We start from the raw sequence: 17438 nt of genomic DNA on the forward strand, positions 1-17438 counted from the left end.
AATTTTATGTGTCTATAGAGGATTAAGCTGTCATTCACTTCCCTGTAGTTTTGACCAAGCATGCTCCATGTCTACTGCAATAATTAGGCTGATTACACAGAAAGTTGTTCACTGCTAATACTTAACATAAATGCAGATATCTGAATCAAACATGATACCAATGTCCTTTTGCACACATATACAAGAAAACAAGCTTAATTCCACTGATTACATTACAACTGTAACCAATTCTTTGTCAGTGTTCTTAAAGACTGCTATCAAACACAAAACTCTTGTCAGTGTTCTTAAAGACTGCCATCAAACACAAAGCTCTTGTCAGTGTTCTTAAAGACTGCCATCAAACATAAAGCTCTTGTCAATGTTTTTAAAGACTGCCATCAAACATAAAGCTCTTGTCAATGTTTTTAAAGACTGCCATCAAACATAAAGCTCTTGTCGATGTTTTTAAAGACTGCCATCAAAACATAAAGCTCTTGTCAATATTCTTAAAGACTGCCTTCAAACACAAAGCTCTTGTCACTGTGCTTAAAGACTGCCATCAAACACAAAACTCTTGTCACTGTTCTTAAAGACTACCATCAAACACAAAGCTCTTGTCAATGTTCTTAAAGACTGCCATCAAACATACAGCTCTTGTTGATGTTTTTAAAGACTGCAATCAAACATAAAGCTCTTGTCACTGTTCTTAAAGACTGCCATCAAACACAAAACTTTTGTCACTGTTCTTAAAGACTGCCATCAAACATAAAGCTCTTGTCAATGTTCTTAAAGACTGCCATCAAACACAAAGCTCTTGTCACTGTTCTTAAAGACTGCCATCAAACGTAAAGCTCTTGTCGATGTTTTTAAAGACTGCCATCAAACATAAAGCTCTAGTCACTTGTCGATGTTTTTAAAGACTGCCATCAAACACAAAGCTCTTGTCAGTGTTCTTAAAGACTGCCATCAAACATAAAGCTCTTGTCAATGTTTTTAAAGACTGCCATCAAACATAAAGCTCTTGTCGATGTTTTTAAAGACTGCCATCAAACATAAAGTTCTTGTTGATGTTTTTAAAGACTGCCATCAAACATAAAGCTCTTGTCAATATTCTTAAAGACTGCCTTCAAGCACAAAGCTCTTGTCACTGTTCTTAAAGACTGCCATCAAACACAAAACTCTTGTCACTGTTCTTAAAGACTACCATCAAACACAAAGCTCTTGTCAATGTTCTTAAAGACTGCCATCAAACATAAAGCTCTTGTTGATGTTTTTAAAGACTGCAATCAAACATAAAGCTCTTGTCACTGTTCTTAAAGACTGCCATCAAACACAAAACTTTTATCACTGTTCTTAAAGACTGCCATCAAACATAAAGCTCTTGTTAGTGTTCTTAAAGACTGCCATCAAACACAAAGCTCTTGTCAGTGTTCTTAAAGACTGCCATCAAACATAAAGCTCTTGTCAATGTTTTTAAAGATTGCCATCAAACATAAAGCTCTTGTCGATGTTTTTAAAGACTGCCATCAAACATAAAGTTCTTGTTGATGTTTTTAAAGACTGCCATCAAACATAAAGCTCTTGTCAATATTCTTAAAGACTGCCTTCAAACACAAAGCTCTTGTCACTGTTCTTAAAGACTACCATCAAACACAAAGCTCTTGTCCATGTTCTTAAAGACTGCCATCAAACATAAAGCTCTTGTTGATGTTTTTAAAGACTGCAATCAAACATAAAGCTCTTGTCACTGTTCTTAAAGACTGCCATCAAACACAAAACTTTTATCACTGTTCTTAAAGACTGCCATCAAACATAAAGCTCTTGTCAATGTTTTTAAAGACTGCCATCAAACACAAAGCTCTTGTCAATGTTCTTAAAGACTGCCATCAAACACAAAGCTCTTGTCACTGTTCTTAAAGACTGCCATCAAACACAAAACTCTTGTCACTGTTCTTAAAGACTGCCATCAAACATAAAACTCTTGTCAATGTTCTTAAAGACTGCCATCAAACATAAAGCTCTTGTCACTTGTCGATGTTTGTAAAGACTGCCATCAAACATAAAGCTCTTGTCACTTGTCGATGTTTTTAAAGACTGCCATCAAACACAAAACTCTTGTCACTGTTCTTAAAGACTGCCATCAAACATAAAGCTCTTGTCGATGTTTTTAAAGACTGCCATCAAACATAAAGCTCTTGTCACTTGTCGATGTATTTAAAGACTGCCATCAAACACAAAACTCTTGTCACTGTTCTTAAAGACTGCCATCAAACATAAAGCTCTTGTCGATGTTTTTAAAGACTGCCATCAAACATAAAGCTCTTGTCACTTGTCGATGTTTTTAAAGACTGTCATCAAACACAAAGCTCTTGTCGATGTTTTTAAAGACTGCCATCAAACATAAAGCTCTTGTCAATATTCTTAAAGACTGTCTTCAAACACAAAGCTCTTGTCACTGTTCTTAAAGACTGCCATCAAACACAAAACTCTTGTCACTGTTCTTAAAGACTGCCATCAAACATAAAACTCTTGTCAATGTTCTTAAAGACTGCCATCAAACATAAAGCTCTTGTCACTTGTCGATGTTTGTAAAGACTGCCATCAAACATAAAGCTCTTGTCACTTGTCGATGTTTTTAAAGACTGCCATCAAACACAAAACTCTTGTCACTGTTCTTAAAGACTGCCATCAAACATAAAGCTCTTGTCGATGTTTTTAAAGACTGCCATCAAACATAAAGCTCTTGTCACTTGTCGATGTATTTAAAGACTGCCATCAAACACAAAACTCTTGTCACTGTTCTTAAAGACTGCCATCAAACATAAAGCTCTTGTCGATGTTTTTAAAGACTGCCATCAAACATAAAGCTCTTGTCACTTGTCGATGTTTTTAAAGACTGTCATCAAACACAAAGCTCTTGTCGATGTTTTTAAAGACTGCCATCAAACATAAAGCTCTTGTCAATATTCTTAAAGACTGTCTTCAAACACAAAGCTCTTGTCACTGTTCTTAAAGACTGCCATCAAACACAAAACTCTTGTCACTGTTCTTAAAGACTGCCATCAAACACAAAGCTCTTGTCACTGTTCTTAAAGACTGCCATCAAACACAAAACTCTTGACACTGTTTTTAAAGACTGCCATCAAACACAAAACTCTTGTCACTGTTCTTAAAGACTGCCATCAAACATAAAACTCTTGTCAATGTTCATAAAGACTGCCATCAAACATAAAGCTCTTGTCACTTGTCGATGTTTTTAAAGACTGCCATCAAACATAAAGCTCTTGTCACTTGTCGATGTTTTTAAAGACTGCCATCAAACACAAAACTCTTGACACTTTTTTTAAAGACTGCCATCAAATACAAAACTCTTGTCACTGTTCTTAAGGACTGCCATCAAACATAAAGCTCTTGTCACTGTTCTTAAAGACTGCCATCAAACACAAAACTCTTGTCACTGTTCTTAAAGACAGCCATCAAACACAATGCTCTTGTCACTGTTCTTAAAGACTGCCATCAAACACAAAGCTCTTGTCACTGTTCTTAAAGACTGCCATCAAACACAAAGCTCTTATCAATGTTTTTAAAGACTGCCATCAAACATAAAGCTCTTGTCACTTGTCGATGTTTTTAAAGACTGCCATCAAACATAAAGCTCTTGTCACTGTTCTTAAAGACTGCCATCAAACATAAAGCTCTTGTCAATGTTCTTAAAGACTGCCATCAAACATAAAGCTCTTGTCACTTGTCGATGTTTTTAAAGACTGCCATCAAACATAAAGCACTTGTCACTGTTCTTAAAGACTGCCATCAAACATAAAGCTCTTGTCAATGTTCTTAAAGACTGCCATCAAACATAAAGCTCTTGTCACTTGTCGATGTTTTTAAAGACTGCCATCAAACGTAAAGCTCTTGTCACTTGTCGATGTTTTTAAAGACTGCCATCAAACATAAAGCTCTTGTCAATGTTTTTAAAGACTGCCATCAAACATAAAGCTCTTGTCAGTGTTCTTAAAGACTGCCATCAAACACAAAACTCTTGTCAGTGTTCTTAAAGACTGCCATCAAACACAAAACTCTTGTCACTGTTCTTAAAGACTGCCATCAAACACAAAGCTCTTGTCACTGTTCTTAAAGACTGCCATCAAACACAAAGCTCTTATCAATGTTCTTAAAGACTGCCATCAAACACAAAACTCTTGTCAATGTTCTTAAAGACTGCCATCAAACACAAAGCTCTTGTCACTGTTCTTAAAGACTGCCATCAAACATAAAGCTCTTGTCAATGTTCTTAACACATTAACCCCTGGTGACAAGTTTAAGTGGCAGGAGGTAGTAACCTACTGCTGAGCTCCGTAGCGTCAAGGTCATGTATGATACACTAAAGTGGGTGGTATTATAGAAAGGTAGACAGATGTAGCTCTACAATGATACCAAATAATCTGGAATTTCTAGTTGCACTACAAAATACAGTGGGAGAAACCTCATTTTCTGGACCCAATTTTTTTCTACCCAAAATTCGCCTTTGGTCAGAATCCGATTTTGTGTCTGGATTTTAGACTTTTTGGTCTCAGATCTAAGGCAAACCAGTATCAACTGCAAACAGACAGATGAATCTTTGCAAAAAGTAGGATAAGATGGGCATTTGGAATCAAGAGTGGTCTCGATAAGAAAATAATGGGTCCGTTAAGCCCAAAATAACCAACAAACAAAAAAACAAACAAACATGAAGCTCTTGTCACTGTTCTTAAAGACTGCCAGACATAAAGCTCTTCGCACTTGTCACTGTTATTAAAGACTGCCATCAAACATAAAGCTCAAACATTCAAGATCACTCCATTAATATGCACGACCCTTGCTCTTTATCCAACTCCTTCAACACCTTAATGATATAAGCTGATATTTAAAGTCACATAACAATCAGATTGGAAATATAGCCTCCATAGGTTAACCAATCAGATCAGAAATACGGCCTCCAGAGGTTAGCCAATCAGATCAAATATATGGCCTCCAGAGGTTAGCCAATCAGGTGGAAGACCACCTCACCAATATGCATGGATCTCATTTTCAAACTAGTCTGAGATTTTAATGACATATACTCATGTGCCAAATTTGATCAGAAATGTGGACTAAACAGTAGTATATCTGTAACAGGCAATTGATTAATGTGACATCTGCACAATGCATAAAGAAAAGAGGGCCACAGAAAAACAGACTTGGTCTTAAAACCAGATGAGCCAATAATGTGTTACAGGTGCCATTAAAACCAACAAAAACAAAACAAAACAAAACATATTATTCCAAGTTTTATAAAAATATAAAAAATATGAATTTAGAGTGGTTTGAAGAAAATATTGATGGACAAATGACACACATGGTCATACCATAAGCTCACAAAGCCTTATGGCCAGGTGAGCTATCAAGCACACAAACAAGTGATGCCTTACCATCCCCTATGGTGGGATGGGGTCGGGTGGGGTAAGGAGCTTTGAATATCAACTTGGGTCATATTTCATTGTGACATTAAACTTGTGGTCAAGTGACCAGTACAAGCTTATTCATAGTATTGTACAAAGATGTGTCAGAACATTACCAAACATGACAGCTGTGTGAGAATGTTCCTAAACATGACAGCTGTGTGAGAATGTTCCTAAACATGACAGCTGTGTCAGAACATTACCAAACATGACAGCTGTGTGAGAATGTTCCTAAACATAACAGCTGTGTCAGAACATTACCAAACATGACAGCTGTGTGAGAATGTTCCTAAACATGACAGCTGTGTCAGAACATTACCAAACATGACAGCTGTGTGATAATGTTCCTAAACATGACAGCTCTGTCAGAATGTTCCTAAACATGACAGCTGTGTCAGAACATTACCAAACATGACAGCTGTGTGATAATGTTCCTAAACATGACAGCTGTGTCAAATGACTTGTCAACAGTGATCAGTGATCAGCATGGGATGACCTATGGCTGATGCAATCTGACCAGTGACCAGGATGAACCAACCAGTTACCAGCACATGGTCAGATGACATAAATGTCAGAACCTTGTTCAGTTGAAATCATCACTGTGGTTGGTGCAGTGCCTCCTGCTCAGGAGCATGAGAAACAGTCCAGTCCAGGAAGTGATGGGTGTGGTACAGCCCCTCCCTTGTAGGAGTGTGTGCTTCTCCTCCCTCATGGGAGAATGCAACAAGCTATTCTAAACATGAGTTTTCTGAAAAAAGGGCGATGGGTTATCAGCATTTCAGATTAAAAATGGAGAGGAATAAATGTAACACCATGATTTAAAATTAGTTGAAGAAAAGACCACAATGTGGTAAAACACTAGCAATAAGCAATTTTTCTCAGGTCACAACTTTCACACATGTCCACTGACAAAGCATTTTTTCCATGCATGGGCATGTGAATACAATTCTGCATTCAACGGGAGGATGGATTTACATCAGACAGGATTTTTTATCACTAAAAAGTACAAAAGAATGATGGGTTGTGTATTATTGCTGTTAAACAATGGTGCACTGCAACCTAATTATACTAGGAGTGAATAGTACTCCTCAAGATAAATACTCCTAAATTGCAAAAACTTAACACTGTCACCTACACCAAAGATAATAACAAGACCATCAAAACAATATCATCATTCGTAAAAAGATACTTATGTCTTGCTCATGTCGACAGATAAATCACAGATAATTACAATCTTGCTATAGTCCAGTGGTATACTCCTCCTGTGATGCTCATTTATGTTGCCATTGGTGATGGCATCCCCATCTTTATCTCCACTGTCTGTGATAACATTGATGGCCTCTTGGGAGGGGATAGACTGAAACTTCTGGAACTGGGCAAATTTATGCACTCTATCAGCAATGACAGCATTGGAATTCGTATCCCCCTTCTTCACCCCTGCAGCCTGGTGAAATATATTAAGCAAAATCTAATTTATGTTTGACACAATCAATTGCTCATAATGTAAAACTTCTCCTCCCTGTTTTCTCTATTCGCTTAAGTTTATATACACTGCTGTGTCTTGTGTTGAAATGGAGCAGGAAGCGGATGTGAATGTTTTGAACTTAAAATGCTTGACAACAGACATAGAAGTAAATAAGCATTGCATGTAAAAGGATTAACTTTCAGTCTCATGCTAAATTTGCCAAGGCTATACTCTTTAAGAGTAATGTCCAGTCTTATGCTAAATATATGCTCAGAGGCTGTAATCTTGAATTTCCAGTCTTACGATAAATATGAGTGCACTGAGGTTTTAATCTTAATATCCATGTACATTCTTATTTTAAATACATGTGTTACAGCTGTAATCTTAAGAATAACATCCATTCATAGAATGCGCACTGTAGCTGTAATCTTAAGATTATCTTCCATTTTTGTACATGTGCACTGTAGCTGTAATCTTAAGATTAACTTCCATTCTTGTACATGTGCACTGTAGCTGTAATCTTAAGATTAGCTTCCATTCATAGAATGTGCATTGTAGCTGTAATCTTAAGAATAACATCCATTCATAGAATGTGTACTGTAGCTGTAATCTTAAGATTAACTTCCATTCTTGTACATGCACACTGTAGTTGTAATCTGAAGACTAACTCCCATTCTTGTGAATGTGCACTGTAGCTGTAATCTTAAGAATAACATCCATTCATAGAATGTGCACTGTAGCTGTAATCTAAGATCAACATCTATTGCTAAACATATATCCTAAGGTTGAAATCTTAGCTTGCACCTCCAGATTTATTCTAAATGTATACAATGAGGTTAACTTTCAGTTTTATTCTAAACATATACACTGATGTTAACATATGCTGAGACTGTAATCTTGCAATGAATTCCCATACTTATCTTAAACACATTCATTGAGTTACTGTTAAATACCATGCTTATACTAAACACAAGCAATAGGGCTGTAACCTTAAGATTAACTAAAAACAAACATATGCACTGAGAATGTAATTTTAATATGCCAACTTATCTGAATTAATAGTAATGTTTCTTAACAACAGAGATAAATCAAGATTTAATTATTAATTTCCATTTTAATTTAAGAATTATCATAACTGAATATAAAGGAGATAAATACTGGTTAAATTAATTAACTTGTATAGGCTTGACATTTAACCTGTCAGTGAATTATACATCAATTTATGCATGTTAAGCAAAATATCAAACTTTGACATTCCTGATAAAACCTATGCTTGAATATACTTACATCTTTGGATGAAGCCCTAGGGGGCACAGCTGGTGGTGCAGACAGGCCTCCTACAGAGAAAACTGGATAGTAAATTTATTACATGAGAAAGAACAATAATACTTATGAATGGCACATTACATGCCCTCCCATGACTAATATTCTCCTAGTAGAATTTAGCTGACTCAGAAGATTATTGACCAATTAATTACGATGACTCTGACATTAATGTACATAAAACATTATTTCATTCTTAGACGTACCAAAATATATGACCTCTGACCTTTACACTCCATAATCAATAGGTTTCTTTCTTACCCTAAGTGCAAACCGTCTTCAAAGTTTGGTAAAGGAACTTGCTTGAGAACAAAAGTTATTCTGCAGAACCCATTTTTCTGAGCCAAGATGACCTTGACTTTTGACTTTTGACCCAAAATCAATAGGCTTCTTCCATAATTTAAGTACACACCTTCCAAACTCTGGTCAAGACAAGCAGTCTACAACTAAAGTTACTGTGTAAAAAAACATTCTTCTTCTTTCAGTCATAGTGAACATTACCATTGTGCAAGTCATCCACAAATTTTGGTGAAGGTATATAGCCAATGCCTGAAATTTGTTGCCAGAAAAATTTCTTTTCTGTCTCAAAATCATGACTTTAAATGCAAACTAAGTTTGGTCCCAGTCTGTGTTGCTAAAATAATCTTAACAGTAAGAAATCAGTTTTCTTTCTGCAGTTATTATAACCTTGACCTTTAGACCACAACATCAATAGGCTTCTTCCTTACCCCAAGTGCATCTTGTCTACAAAGTTTGACTTGGGTACATGATGAAGAACTAATGTTATTGTGTGGAAATAATTTTTCTTCTTTCAGTTAGTCACCCTGACTTTAGATCTTTTTATCACAAAATCAATGGGGTTCTTTCTTACCCCTAGTGCATGCCATTCACAACGTTTCATGGTGGAAAACTCAAATGATTGTGCAGAAATCATTTTTCTTCATTAAATCAATGACCTTGACCTTTGACCTGAAATTATTATGCATCATTACATTCATATGCCTCCATTAGACACTGTTGTTTCCAAAACCAAAAATGTTAATAAGACAAATTCTAAAACATGTCATCATTGTCAGTCCTCATTAAATTCTAAGCTAGCTGTTTTCAAAGTTGTTGCTGATCATATAGTGAAATTAAAATTTAATTATCATGGAGGTGCATCTCATTTTGATTCTATTCAGATACTCTCAGATGAAATGAATGAACTCCCTTTCTATTCTGGTAATGGAACATGGCTAAAGGGTCATGTTCTGGTGGCCTTTGAATTAAGCCAATGGAAATGCAGTTTTCAAAAATCTGAAAGTGAATCAAATCATTCAGTACACATTCATGTTCTTCATCCACACTGCTCAGTCCCCAAAAGTGAAGACATAAGACTTCATCTGATTAGCTGATAAAATTGGCAATTATGGTAACATACGTGACCAGAACATGACTCCTAAATGGTCGCTGTCAAATCTTCATGTAGGACAGCGGAGATCTGATTTTAATCAGATTGCAGATTGTTTTTACAAGGCCAAAAGAGCCAAAAATAGAAAAGCGCCTATTATTAGATAAACAACACTAGTCTTAGTAACTGAGAACAGACAGTATGCCAAAGGTTGAGAGGGACAAATCCTTCCCAAGTCAAAACACAGATAAGAGTGTAATCACTTTATGAAGCCTGCCAAACAAAGCTGATTTGATCTGTCTTATTGCAAAAACTTTTTATCACTAAGCATTCTACCATAAAGAATGATTCACCTTTCAAATCTACTGACATGCTACGGCCATGCTGTTGTGGTCGAGGTGGTGGAACTGGGGGCTCGTTAGTGGACTCAGTAACCCCTTGCTCAGAAGACTGGGATTGACTAGATGCGACTGCAGACAGCAGTAGATTCCCAGGAAGAGCAGATGGCACTGAAATATATTCAAATTATTGATTTAAAATGTTCTTACAGGTCTCAATATTAACTGCTGAACACAATACATGGCAACTGAAAAGACAGCTTTATTTTTTTTCTGAGGTGGGTATTTTTTTATTTAATGTGGTTACATAGTCATATTAAAGTTCTTCTAAATTACATGGTTATTATTACATTGATATGTAAACTGCATTATCATGCAAATATTGACTAAGTTTGGGTGTTATCTTTCAGTTCAGAAGTAACTAAATAAACATTGGATTCCTGGTATGTTCAGATGCCAGACTTAAATACTGCACAAATTATGGTACAAAACACTAAATAAAATGATGAAATTGTCAACAAGAGTTGAACGAAACTAAAGTTCCATGCTTGCATGCTCAAAATGTTACATTTTGTGACAAAGAATTTACAGTAAATGCCATTTAGTGCATCAAAAGCATGTGTTTAGGTTTGCATTCAATCTTCATTTGCTTCTGATATAAACTGTTGATATTTGATGCCAATATGCTAACCTTTAAGCCAATATGCTAACCTTTATGCCAATATGCTGACATTTGATGCCAATATAAACTGCTGACATTTTTTATGCCAACATGCAGACAGATGATGCCAATATGCTGACATTTTGATGCCAATATAAACTGCTGACATTTGATGCCAGTATAAACTGATGACACTTGATGCTTATATGCTGTCATTGGATGGCAATATAAACTGCTGGAATTATATACCAATATAAGCTGCCGACTTTTGATGCCAAAATAAACTAGATACCTATATAAACTAACATTTGATGACAATATGAACTGCTGACATTTGATACCAATATAAATTGTTAACATTTGATGCCAATATAAATTGCTGACATTTGATATCTAACTGCTTATATCTGATGCCAATATAATTGCTGATATTTGATATCAATATACATTGATGACATTTGATACCAATATAAACTACTGACATTTGATACCAATATAAACTAGACATTTTATACCAATATAAACTGCTGACATTTGATACCAATATAAACTAGACATTTTATACCAATATAAACTAGACATTTTATACCAATATAAACTGCTGACATTTTACACCAATATAAACTACTGACATTTTATACCAATATAAACTGCTGACATTTTATACCAATATAAACTGCTGACATTTTATACCAATATAAACTGCTGACATTTTATACCAATATAAACTTATATTTGATAACAATATAAACTGCTGACATTTTATACCAATATAAACTTATATTTGATAACAATATAAACTGCTGACATTTTATACCAATATAAACTGCTGATATTTGATAACAATATAAACTGCTGACATTTTATACAAATATAAACTGATGATATTTGATAACAATATAAACTGCTGACATTTTATACAAATATAAACTGATGATATTTGATAGCAATATAAACTGCTGACATTTGATACCAACTGTGCGCACGCCACTATAATTAAACTCAACAACAACAACAACAATATAGGTAGCAGAGATCATTCCACCAACAAAAATAAAGACAAATGTTACAACATTGAAGTTTTTTTCTTATCACCAAAAAATGTTATTACTAGTGTGAGACATTGTTCAGACACTTATTACACAAGAATCTGCAGAGTTTATAAGCAAAAGATTGAAAGGCCCGTTTCAAATAGGTTACTAACAATTTTTGTTTAGACCGCAATGCACTGCTTCAGTATTAATTCATATCATTTCGCAGAATTTACATTTATGTTAGTAGTTACAACCTTCGAATATCTCTCTGAAGGCGGATGGGTCATATTCTCTTCATAGACTAGACTGGTTCTCATTTTTTGTTCGGTCTTAAATTCATGAATACACCAATGAAAGTGAAGTGGTCGTATACTCTTCATAGACTGGTCCTTAATTTTTTGTTGGGTATTAAATTCATGACATGTAGCAGTCATAAAGTCCTTAATAATTGATAACTCACAAATCAATGATAAATTCACAGTAACACCAAAATATGTCTGCTACCTCACATCTAGTTCAATAAATCGCTCCCAAACGTACACCCGTATATTGAGCAGTATGGGTTTTGATCTCAACTATTGATAAAACTCTTGTTGCAGACATACTTGTCCACATCAAGTGACTGTTTCTAGACTAGATCAGATCACAAAGAATGCAATTTCTATTTCAGACAAACCGACTCCAATTCATAGCCCATAATAATAACCAAATTTTATATATTGTGAATTGAAATTTTCTAAAACATTTGGCATGATTTTGGGTAGGACTTTAAATATATACAATAACTGCTACAATTATGCAAACATATACTTGTGTTATGTATATTAATATCGAGTGTTTAACTTTTGTCATTTGAAAGCAATACATTACATGGCTAATTTTTATCCATGGTTGTAGATTAATACTTAAAGATCATATATGTAAACATGTTAACATGGCTTGGAGTTCAGGACATTGTCTTTTCCTCTGAAAATACCATGGTCTACCTGATCTTTGTTAGGCAGTTTGCTAAAATTTAAGAACAAAGACCTCACCTTGTGGAAAATTCCACTGTAAATGTCCTTGGTCAAGGACATTTTGTTGTGTTAAGAGCCAGGTGACAGTCTGATTGAAAATTCTACTGTAAATGTCCTAGGTCCAGGACATTTTGTTGTGTTAAAATATAATTTGCGAGGAAAAATTTATCTAAATTATTCATTGGAATTACAAAGTACTCATTAATATTTTGGACAAAAAACTATTTTGTGATCATTGTAAATTCATTCAAAGACAATCTGGGTTATATTCTTATGATACACCAAGACTACTGGCACATCATCACATTCAAGAGTGGAATTCATTTGGAAAACCACTGGTATTCTTTCTGAACAATCTATATTTTTTCAACTTGTGATAAAACTTTATCGATTATTTGGGATATAATTTACAATACTGTAATTTCGTTTTAAAATTTTCATTTTGTTTTCTAGGGAATTAGATTATTTTATTGAATTTTATAAATCCTTTAACTTTTTGGTCTGTTACTTGGGTTAAGACCATAGACTTGTAGCACTTGTACATGTTTTTTTTTTTGGGGGGGGGGTAAGTGAATACTTAAATGCTCTTATGCAGGATGCATTTTAGCTTGCAACCTTGCACCAATGACCTTTTTTATATCTGGTAGAATAATGTTTCTTCGATGGCACTCATAGGGCATTTAAAATAGCCCCAATAAAGTTCTTTCTACAGAATCCAAAGGACACATTAAAAACTCCAGAAAGGTCCCTCTGGGGCACCAGAGGGCACAGTATAAAAACCCAACAATGGTCCTCTATTGCATCCAAAGGATACATATTAAAGATATGATTAATTTAGTGAACAAGGAAATTGTAGAAAACTATGCTGTAGTCTATGCTTCTAGAACAATTCAAAGTAAACATTGCTGAAAACTGAATATTTATTGCAAAAATTAATAAATCCATGTAGAGCGAATGAATTTAATGTTAACTGTTGTGTAAGTTGTAACACAAAAGCTGTAAATAAAGTGGGATGATTAAGCTTACACTACAGAGGATACTGTGAAAACCATTGTGCTGACATTTTACAGCCTACTGATAAAAATGGGAAGTGTTGACAATGATGCCTACAAGTCTTGACAATGAAGCCTACAAGTGTTGACAATGATGCCTACAAGTTTCTGGCTACACTACTGATATAACAGGCAGGAAAACTGTGAGTGTGATGTAAACACCCAGGCAAGAAATTAACCATAGTGGGCCAGCAAACATGTGCTCATGAATCGTAGGATGATTCACAGTCTTATAAAGGAATATATACTCAACACATCCACATATGCTAGTGAACAACAAAAACATGACATGAAGGGTTGTTTGTTAATTCTTTTTTAAATCAGAAATATTTCCTAAAGTTTGATTTTTGATGTTTCATATGATTCCTTTGGCTGCCATATTGGCATATGTGACATGTGCCAAACTTATGATCAAAGGATCATAAATATAATTATATCTTAATATTCATCATTAATTTGGGGCCTAGACAACTGGTTTGTATAAAAAAGATAATTTTGTAAAACTATTATGTATATTTAATTTGTATTGTGTCTTTGACATTTGTCCATAACTGAGGGTAGAGGTATGGACTACCTGACTTTCTCATATTTTTGTTATAAGTTATAAATAAATTATTTAATGTCCGAATTTGGGGGTCTGGCCTCATTTACTGGCTTGGAGTGTTCTGGAGGTGAGCTTGTGACCTGCATCCTGGTCATTTTCTTGTGCCTTGGGTTTCTGTGTAGGGTTGTGGTAGGCAGGATTGTTCGTTCCCATTGTGGGTTCGGTCTATGGAGTCATTTGCTGTTGTGTTCAAATGTCTTGAGAGAAACTATTTATTCATTACAAAATTATTTATTCAAATTATTCATTACAAAATATGCTCATTGGCTTTGGACTAAAACTATTCTGAAATTACTGGGAAGTCATTCAAAGACATTTTGGATTATATCATTGTGATACATCATGACTGTTTGCACATCAACCTAACCAAGACTACTGGTACATGAACACATTCAAGACTATTTGAATTCATTCCAAATATTCAATACTTATGGACTTGTGAAAGAACATTTAGGATTATTTGGGATTTAATTCACAATACTACAAGTTCCTTTTCAATTTTCACTTAGTATTTTAAGATAATAAATTGTTTGCTGACTTTTACACAAACTTATTGGTTTCACTTCTTTTTAGTTACTTTGTTTAAGAGCATGGACCAGTAACATTATTTTTTTCCTGAACAATGAAAAAACACTTTAATATCCCTAAAGGCATTACAAGATTCCTCTGGAATTCCCATACATTCCTACCAACTACCATACACTGAAAACTACCAACATGGCAGTACAGTGAAAAAGTACCTTTGTTGGTACCACTGAAACAAAAATACTGCACTAAACTGGTATACCGGTACTACCATGCACCTCTAACATGCACAACATGTGTTTTTCTAAATGAACCTCAAAACTGACCTGGAATGAAAACTATATTCCTGTGTGATTTTCTGACATAAATTGGACGATATGGCCAATATGCATTATTGACTTTATTCATTACTTATTCAAGGCTCTAATTTATTTGAATGAGTATATCAATGGTATGTGATAACATATTAACACTCTGAAAGGAAACAAATTATCCTTTCCATGAAATTTCGACATCCTCTGATCATGAATCTACCTGGGCCTTTCTTTGGGACAGGCCGTGGCCGGCCCTGTAATGTGTTGTTGTTGATGATTTCAGAATTGGACGATAGAGTGGACTTGGATCGTTGTTTGGTAATTGGCACAGAAGTTTCTATCATATCATGCAAATCGGAGTCACCTGGAACAGGATCTGTAAGACCAAACAGTGGCATCACAACAATAAAATGGCCAGGCAAAGCATGTACAAGACAGATAAACAGTCACATACATAGCTGCCAATCCCGGAGTACAAAAATACTGACTGCTTATGACAAAAATACTGATTTTCAGAAACAAATACTGATTTTTAAAATTGTAATGCATATGTAACTATTTACAACATCTACAACTATCAGTAAAGTAGGACAGTAACTTACTAAATTATTTAATGTCCAAAATGCATGTGTTGCATACTTCCACCTTCTGAACAGGCACACTGTTCCATTCGGGTGCCCATTTAGAAGGTGCAAAAGTGCAACACACACTCAGACACAGGCCATTTATATGAGCCTTTTCCACACCTCGTTATTTTTCTCTAATCATTATAGATTCCAATGTACCATCTTTCATTGATGATCTGAATTCTGTGTGATTTTCTTACTGAATTGTTTTCGCTTTTTGCACACAAGTAATTCTTTGCAATTTCAATGTCTGGAAAATGTGTGCGAAATAAATTGCCAGCAACACTAGTAACTGAAAGATGAAGGTTCATTTAAAAAAAGAAATTTAATAAACCGAATTTTGGTCGAATCATATTAATGTGATCTCTTGTTTTTAAGTCATAAGTTTAGGCCGAGTTGATGATGAAGCAGCAAGCTGATGTTTATTAGCTTTTTCATGCTTGCTCATGCTCTTGCATTTCATGGGCACCATGCCTAATTGCGAAATCACATTACAAAATTAAAAACGTAAAGTTTTCTCCTTCACTTGATGGTCTCACAAATCAAAACAAGACGGCACAATGGTCCTTCCAGTTCTATTTTCTTGTCTTTCCTTGAGAAAATTCTGAATATTCTGCTTTCCTATTCAACACGATTAGAAGTTGAATATTACGTCGATGAGATACAGTGATAGTGGCAATTGTTTGCGAACTCCAACATGGCGGATAAAGACAGTCATGGTAGCCTTGATTTCAAATGAACCAATCATATTGTAGAAATGTATTCCTGTATACATGCGATACATTTATATCAGAATGGAACAGAGTGCCCATTCTAAACTGAAAATTGCAAGGAAATTTTTTTAATTATTGTTTTAAATTAAAAAACATATTTTTGCAAGTAAAAATGTACACCCGTATTCAAGTAAAAAATACTGGACAAATACGGAAAAAATGGGACACTTGGCAGCTATGCACATAAGAAGTGTCAAAGTTCATTATTCATGCAAATGGATGCCGACAGAAAAAGGTAAAAGTAAAAGCATAAGTGGAACAACAGATGCAAAATATCTGTATCCTTAACCTGAAATATAACAAAACCTCATAAACAGAAACATCGACCAGATTCTTAGTTACAGACGTCTGTCACAAGCATCTAGCATTCGATGCAAATAAACTTGTCACACATATACAGCACATACACGTGTTTCAGTGTGTGTATATGTGTTTGTGTGCATTAGTTTGTGTGTGTAAATTAATACATCTGCAAACATGTTCTACCAATGCCAAAAATATATCATGCAAGCAGCTGTGAATTTTTTTCAGATTTCTGTATATTGTCCATAAAGGAAGCTTTCAGTGTTTCTGTTTCTTCTTCTTAGATCAAAATGATAATCTTGATTTTGCAATGAATGTGAAGGTTGCACTAAATCTGTGCTGCCATCTCTGCATTTTATCGTTGGCCACTGAATATCATAAGCTCAAAGATAATTATGTCAATTAGCTGTTATTATGTGTTTTGTAACAAGTCGTAACATTAACAATCAAAATAATGTGTTTACTGTTTTGCATATCTTTGATGGATATATCAGCCAAATGAAATAAAGAAGTCCTGTCACCAAAAACCAAATACTGCTATTTTATGCAAAAGATTAA

The 17438-nt window shown here is 34.7% G+C and overlaps 1 protein-coding gene across 5 annotated transcripts in view; it reads right to left on the minus strand.

The window, feature by feature from the left end:
- LOC149785947 (ralBP1-associated Eps domain-containing protein 1-like) overlaps nucleotides 1-17438 on the minus strand; it is a 144313-nt gene that overhangs the window by 14267 nt on the left and 112608 nt on the right. For 3 of the 5 annotated variants that reach the window (XR_016424846.1, XM_089976195.1, XM_089976194.1), the window contains exons 12-15: nucleotides 15399-15554; nucleotides 9988-10143; nucleotides 8209-8258; nucleotides 6688-6900 (exon numbers count right to left, since the gene is read on the minus strand). Coding sequence is in view for 4 of the 5 variants with exons in the window: in XM_089976195.1 (XP_089832321.1) it covers nucleotides 6688-6900; nucleotides 8209-8258; nucleotides 9988-10143; nucleotides 15399-15554 (575 nt within the window). In the remaining variant the exon portion in view is untranslated. The remainder of the gene's footprint in view (nucleotides 1-6687; nucleotides 6901-8208; nucleotides 8259-9987; nucleotides 10144-15398; nucleotides 15555-17438) is intronic. The other 2 variants (XM_089976197.1, XM_089976196.1) reach the window with 1 other exon arrangement.

Source organism: Sinohyriopsis cumingii, chromosome 12, assembly GCF_028554795.1.
Source record: "Sinohyriopsis cumingii isolate HCF-2022 chromosome 12, ASM2855479v2, whole genome shotgun sequence".
NCBI lineage: Eukaryota > Metazoa > Mollusca > Bivalvia > Unionida > Unionidae > Sinohyriopsis > Sinohyriopsis cumingii.